This window comes from Podarcis tiliguerta, assembly GCF_965153285.1.
Source record: "Podarcis tiliguerta genome assembly, chromosome: 7".
Lineage (NCBI taxonomy): Eukaryota > Metazoa > Chordata > Lepidosauria > Squamata > Lacertidae > Podarcis > Podarcis tiliguerta.
The window spans coordinates 50,788,848-50,796,307 of NC_139540.1; the positions used below are offsets into that span (position 1 = coordinate 50,788,848).

Consider the following 7,460-nt stretch of genomic DNA (forward strand, 5'->3'; position numbering starts at 1 on the left):
CTTACTGCTGAGGAATGGAAGAAACACATGAAATAGTATTAATATGCTTCCATGTCAGTTTGGGTCTTGGTCTCTTTGCTAAGGCTGCCAATAGGATGCCAAGATTGTGCCAGCATGTGTGTGTGTGATCTGCTTTCTGTCACTTCAGTGATGTCAGGCAATCATAAAACACAGTTTAACTGGCTGGTTAGGTTGACTTTATGGCTTCTCAGCACCGCTGGGGTAGTTAAAAGCAGACATAACATGTCAGTAAATCCAGCCCATGGGAGATCACTGCTGCCAAACGCCAAGTCTGCTTTGCTATACAAACAGTTGTTCATTGAAAACTAGGGCTGAGCCCAACCTCCTCCCAACACTGGCCACCAAATAACCAGCAGATGGCAGTGACACTTGGCAACTCCCTGCCCGGCTGGGATTCATGCCAAGAGCCAAGGAATGTAAGGCCCTGATCCTATTACCCATCCTCTGAGCTATAGTCAGCCCCCATCTGGAAACAAATGCAAAGATTCACACAGCTTTATTTTCAAAGGCAGCAAAAGTAATTACGAGGGGGCTTTTTCTCGTTGTTGTTGTTGTTTAGGAAGGAAAAGGGAGGGTGGGGGAAGCTTACCAGACCAAATATCTCATTTCCTTTAAAATAATCTCTCTCTCTGCAAGTGTAACAGACTGTACAGACATTTTACAAGAATAAACCAGCTTTTTGGATTCTTATCTACAAATTGAAGAGCCTGGGGATCCTTAGTGCAAACTACCGCTGACCCGCAGCTTCTAAATCGGTAAACTTTGGATAGCCTAAGCGGTCCATTAGAGTCAAACAGATGTCCTCGATCTGCTTAATTTCCTCACGAGGCATCTCATGTCGCCAAGTCTGGATGCTGGCTGGGGAGACCTCTCCTTCATAAGGAAGGTAGAAAAGGTTGGTGGATGTGGCAAATAGGATTTGGTTTAAGCTAGCGGGAGACAGAGGGATGCCCAGAAAAGCATAGATGGATTCGGCCACCTTCTGGGGGAAGTTGACTAGGTCTTCGAATTTGAGCAGCCGGTAATTCTCCGGCAGCAAATCCCCATTGAGTCTCAGGGCTGCCGCCGTGTTTGCCAGCCACAAATGGGACATCACAGAGACAGCGTTTGAATTTGAATCGGAGAGTTCCTCCCTCAGCGATTCGTATTCAAAAGCATAGCCTGCATTTAAACTACACTTTTCTTTCCTGCCCTCTGCTTTAAACAGCATCGCTAGGCGCTGGGGAACCTTCCTCAAGGAGTAAAGGCTCGGCTGGCTTTTGTGCAGTACTGAGTAGATCCATGCCCGGGGGTCTCGTACTACATAGAGCGCTCTCAAGGAAGGGCCTATGATTTCTTGAAAGAAAGGCAGCTTTAATGTCCAGCTCCCACTGCTCAGGCTAAGCACGGGGCGTGCATTGGGATAAGAGGCTATGTGTCTCCTGAGCTCCCTAATGTAATCAGCATCTTTCTCTGAACTCCCTCTCAATCGGCTTCTTTGCTCTGCTATGGATTCTCTTTTTCTGGGCCGCCGCTTTTTGTCCTGTCTGGCAGCAGGATGCTGCGCGAACTTACTTCTGCTGGTTTCATGTAAATGGATATTCTGAAGGTGGAGTTTTGTGTCTTTGACTAGGGAATGCAGCCAGCCCTGGAAGAGCCGGAAACGGCCGCTCCGAACATCGGACGCCTTCCACTCGCAGGCATCGACGAAGGAGTCGATCTCAAACTCGGCTTCAGGGACGTCAAGGTAGCCTGAAGGGATCCTGATGTATAGGAAGTCACTGCTGTTGAAGAACAGCTGCTTCAGGATTTCCGCCCCTGAGCTGGGCAGGGAGGTAATGACCACATCAGGCAAAGTCACAGGGTGTGCCTGGTCCTTCCCTGTGCTGTGCTCCGCACTCATTGCGTCGCTGCTCCACTTTCCGCAGATGGGCTGAGTGCAAGAGCTCCACACATCAACCAGCTCGACAAACCACAATGTGATGACCAGGATGAGGATCCAACGCAAGAGTCTGCTGAAGGAAATGTAAAAGTGCCACTGGAAGGCCAGCAAAGCCAAGCTAATCCCTAAGATCAACCCTGCAACGACATTCACTTTAAATCCAAAGGGGAAAGCGATCCTGTTACTGGGTGCCTTTTTTGCTACAGTTTCGGTGCCCAGGCCAAACCTCGTCACCTTTCCCTGAGTGGCTACCTTGGCGTAGCCACCAAAGCCTAAATAGCTGAACCTTGTCCTCAGATTTAGATAGTCTGTAACGACAGAGAGAACTGTTTCTGTGTTGTTGACATTGAGAGAAATCTGATACCCTGATCGGGCATCGTCAACAAACCTACAGCTAGAAATATTGACATACGGCCCATAGAAAATGTAGGCAATCCTTGCTACGGTGGTCTTTGCAGAGAAAGTGACATTTACAAACTGAGTCCACCGCTTTTTGAATTCGGCCGCTTGCTCTGCTTCTTGTATCCTAGCGACAGGGCTATTCCCATGATGGTCGAACCAAAACATTTTATAGTGGGCATCCCAGACGTCCATCATGGCTCCATTATATTTGCTCATAAATTTATATGGTACGTATTTAAAGTCAATGTCAAGGTTATGAAAAAAGGCACTGATGGAGTCAATGGGAGAGTCCTCCTCTTTCTCCACATGGTCCACCACTAGCAATATTTGAGGATTCAGCAGGAGCAGAGAACGGTACACGCTTTTCAGCTTCATTGCTGATGAGTAGGCAGGCGCTGCCTCACCGCTCACAAACATCATCTCCTCATGCTGAGAGGATGTAATGATCTCACCAGCAGCTTCCCCAACTTCATCCCCAGTCCACTTAAGCCACTGTGTGCATTCCCCAAGCTGACCCTCCCAAGGCTGATTGCATTGGCTTGTGGGAGATGGAGCGAACACCAGGACGTTATTCAGGTGGCTCAGCTTGGGTCCATAGAGGGCCTCGGAGACAAACACCTGCCCATTAGGAGCAAAGGTAAAAGAGTTCTGATCTGGATGTTCATGGCCTGGGTTGAAGCTTCGCCACCCATCAATCCAAGAATAGGGCTGAAAATGGACTATGTCATAGACAGCACGGCCACCCAGCTTCCCAGATTTAAAAGAAACAAAGGTATTTGTCTGAGCATTTGGCAAACCTGCTCCGTACGTGACTACCCCCCAGTTAGGGAACACATGCATTTTAGGAGTGCCGTAATCAGGTGGAGGGTGGGGAGTTAACCCCGGGTCGTACCATATGTACTCGGTGTGAAGCGTGCTCCACCTCTGGGCAGTGGAGGGCACCATTGGACCATCCTTTGGGCGGTGCTTTCTAATTTGTTGTGCAAGCCAATTGCCTACCCCACTCTTCAGCACAAACTTATCCAGGAAAACCAGCTGGCTTTCGGGGCCGTAAAACCAATTGTAATTTGAATCGGCTATGCCGACAGTCCTCTGAAAGCCCGGCAGAAGGGTAGCGTAGTAAAACCAAAAGTGCATTTTGAGCCAGTGGTTTTCGAGGTTGTTAATCCCAAAGTGGCGCTGCGCCAGAAATATATACTGAGTGATCGATTTGGCGGTGTAGCTACCGTAAGCCACGCCTTCGTCTAAAGAGCCATCGACAATGTGGTTGAGCAAAAACATGGTTTTCTCCATCACGTCCACCACGGCGTGTTTCCAGGCATTTGCTTGGGACTCTAGGCCCCCTCCAGTGACCAGGGCCCCAATGAGCAATGCCAGCATGTTAGTGGCCTGGTGGTTATGAAGAAGCTGCTTGCCCCAGGAACGGACTTTGGAATACTCGTACATTTCCTCAGTCACAGCCCATATCTTGGCAAAGTATTTTTGCCTTCTGACATCATCCAATGAGGCATATAAAAAATCAAAAGCGGTGGCAAAGCCGGTTAAGGAGTGGCCCAGAGGAACTTCGTCACCTGGGGCATTCTCCACCAGCCAGTCTTTGTATCCAGCCATTCTGTCCATATATTCTAGCACAAAATCAAAGGCAGCTTTATCTTCCGGGCACAGGAGGCAGTAAAAGGCTAAAGGAGGGAGATTGTTCCCATATATCTCATTCCACTTGGCAGCGAAATCAGCATGCTTGGGGGGAGGGAGGTAGTATGATGGACTGGACAGCATCACTGACACTGCATTTCTGAGGGCTCTGAAGAGGTGGAGATGGCTGGTGTGAGATTTCTGTCTCAGCGCTGGGAGCTCTTCAGCACTAAAATATAAGCTTGGGTGAAGCACGGCCTTTTTCGTCTTCTGACTAGTCCTGAAATCATCTAGCCTCTGTTTCTCATACGGATCCACATCCTCTGTAAAAGTCACCCAGTCAGAGTAATTGCTTACAGACTCTTCAAAAGTAGAGGCTGCCAACATCACTAAGGCTAGAAATAAGGAATGTCCTGTAAACATTAGAGCCATGATCCATTAGGCAGTTTCCTCCCTTCGGGCATACACCTCTTTCGAAAAAACAAAACCACTGTTCAGATTTCAAACATGAATCAGACTCGCCAGCGTGGGAAAAATACACTTGAAAGCTTTTTACGCAAACCCAGGCGGCAGTAGCGGAGGGGACCTTGTGCTACCAGGTACACACAGTTCTGAGCTGAAGCGATCAGTTGTCACAGCACTGGAAAAACGCTGGCGTGCAGGCGCTTAGACTAGAAACCCTTTGGCCACGCTGAAAAGTGTTTTTTGCCCAGAGGGCTAAAAAACAATGAAACCTTTCACTAGCTTCCATGTACATTAGACTAACAAGTAAATTTAATGACAGAAAGGATGTCTATAGAACCATGAAGAAAAACACATCCAGGGTGTTACTCGTGGAAGTGTTCTTATTTAGTTTTGGGTTTTTTTAAAAAAAAATCATTGATTTCTTCTGTTGTGATAGGATGGCGCTGATAACAATACATGTACAGCAAATGAGGAAACAAATGTAATTTAGTGCCAAAGATATGAACTAATGAGTTCAAGTTGCCCTCTTCTGTCGCATTCTCTCCTAGTTCACACACATCCGCAGAAGTTTGTCCTTTATTTTGGTGGGGAAGGGATACTCAGCAAAATGTCTCCATTGGCCAATTTTGGCAGAGCTGCCATCCTTCTCACACTTGCTAACCTCCAGTTGTGAAAACTCTGTTGGGTTTGATGATTGTCTAACAGACTCGCTGCTTTCATGTCGCCTTTCATTATCTTCAGGTCCTCATCAGTCTGCGAAGCCAGACCCTGTGTCTGAGTTTCAATTAGTTCTATTGCCTCATCACAAAGCCAAATTAAAAATACGAAATGGGATGCACAGATAGCGGGCTCTGGAATCTGTTCGCTTTGCATGTTGATCTCCTCTGTTAAAACAAACAGACAAACATGTGTCCCTCAAAGTGTACAAGAAAAGTGTTCATATGATAGCCAACTACTGGTTTTGTTTTTTAAAGATCATCTCACTGTAAATAGTTTTTCTATATATTCATGTCAGAAGTAATATGATGTTAACTTTTTAACTGTTTTTAAAATCTACTTTTTAATATATTTTACTTCTAACTGAATAACTGTTCAGTATTGAGAAAATCTCATAAATTGATGTAATGCTTCATTTAGTAAAGCACTATTTTACTAGTTAAGCAAAATAGCCTTCCTTCAAAAGCACAATCTGGACTGCTATTTGCCTGTCATCTTCAAACATAACAGAATTAACAAAAGTTGTTGTTGTTTTAACACCAAGCTGTTCTACAATTAAGACACCCATTCATGTCTCTGTACACTGCAACCTGCAACATAAACGGCTTTTTCTTTTTCAAAGGCAAACTTTACAATTAAAAAAATCCCGCAATGCAATCGTTGTGCATAACTGTGTACATTTTGCATTTGTGCCCCCCACCCTATCTGCACCTGTGACTTACTAATCGAGACAGTCCCTTGCAAGTCACCAGAGGGCGCTATGAGCCAATTAGTATACCCCCCAAATAAATGTCTCCGGGCTGAAGAAGTTAGAACAAGTTTTTCTTTGCCAACAGCTGCAAATATTTAAAAGTCATCGCCAACAGGAGGTCGGCCGTACAGAACCAAACAAAGAGAAAAAGACCTCATGCTCTCCCTTTACATTGTTTAACAAACGTTTTTAAGACAGACGTACCTTAAAAAGCAGCCTACTTTGGGGGTCGGGGGTCGTATCCCATCAGCAATGATGCCAGTATATCAAGAGGAAACAGGAGTAGAACTATCCGGTTGCCACATCGCTCCTTTCTCTTCTTCTCTCCTCCTCTTCTAGCTGGATTTGCATTCGCCCGGTTTCGTTTTAAGTAGCGAAGCCTAAACTTCAGCTGCCCATCGAAAGGCTCTGTCCCCAGACCTGGGTGCCGCCTGTCATTCTCCCGTTCCCATCCTTTGCTCTCTCTCCCCCTCCGAGAAAGAAAAAAAGTGCAATGATGCTGCTACTACATCTGAGTTCGAACTTCCATCAAGCCAGCTCCGAAACGACTTTCCAAATGGGGAAGAAGGCAGCCAGTGTCAATCAAGAAGAAAAGTGGTCCTGCATGCAGAGCAAGGGATTGTTCTCTTCCCTTTTCTCGAGGAATCGCCACCAGCCGCCTGGAGCCGTCTTCCAGATGCAACTCCTGCAAAGAACTTGACTCCCGCCGCGGCGATCCGCGGACGCGGGATGCCGCTCGACCCCCAGGGCAGACTCCGCCGGAGGCTTCTCCGGCTGGGACTCAGCCGCGTTCCTTCCCGCTCCGGCTGCTGGCTGGCGGCGGCACCGGCGTCTGGCTCCCTCGCTCAGCTCCGCCGCTGCGGTCGGCAGTTCAGGCAGCCGAGAAGGCAGCAGAGCCGAGGCGGCGGCGGCGGCAGCAAATCTCTCAAGCCAGGCGGAGCGAGGGCGGGTCTTGCCGCTGCCTTCGCCAGAGCAGGAATGTGCTCATTTTCAGCTCGGCTTTGTAACGCCTGCTGGGCGCCCCCGTCCCACTGAGCATGTGCAGAGGCCGCGCACACATGCTCCGCGGCAGACGGTGAAGCCGCTGCCCTTAGCCTGCCCTGAGCTCAGCTCCTGCAAGCTCAGGGGAGGAAAGGAAGGTGGCTGGGGGCAAGACATTGGAAAGGGGGTTGGGGGGAGGTGGGATCAGCGGTGTTAGGAGGGTGAGAAAAGGTGCGAGCGAGCGAGTCAAGAGGGGTTCTTGCTTTGATCTGAAACCCCTTCCCGAATGTTTATGCAGGCTGAGATTTAACAGCCTCACCAGGTTTAAGTGGAAATACAGTGTTTAGGAAATTCAGAGGTGTCCTATCGCCAAATCTTCATCGTCAGCATCATCCTAACCAAGAATGCAGAGCAAATTAAAGAAGCAAAAGTTGCTGTGTTGGTCCATATGGGGAAGGGGAGCAATGCAAAAGCCACATTTCAGCAATACAGTGGTACCTCGGGTTACATACGCTTCAGGTTACAGACGCTTCAGGTTACAGACTCCGCTAACCCAGAAATAGTGCTTCA

The 7,460-nt window shown here is 48.0% G+C and overlaps 1 protein-coding gene across 1 annotated transcript; it reads right to left on the reverse strand.

The window, feature by feature from the left end:
• Nucleotides 1–501: 501 nt before the first annotated feature.
• DSEL (dermatan sulfate epimerase like) lies at nt 502–6,942 on the reverse strand. Its single transcript, XM_083449960.1, has 2 exons — nt 6,114–6,942; nt 502–5,325 (listed from the first exon to the last, which is right to left on the reverse strand). The coding sequence occupies exon 2, from the start codon at nt 4,406–4,408 to the stop codon at nt 749–751; it is 3,660 nt and encodes a 1,219-aa protein (XP_083306086.1). The 5' UTR covers nt 4,409–5,325; nt 6,114–6,942; the 3' UTR covers nt 502–748.
• Between the last annotated feature and the right edge of the window lie 518 nt (nt 6,943–7,460).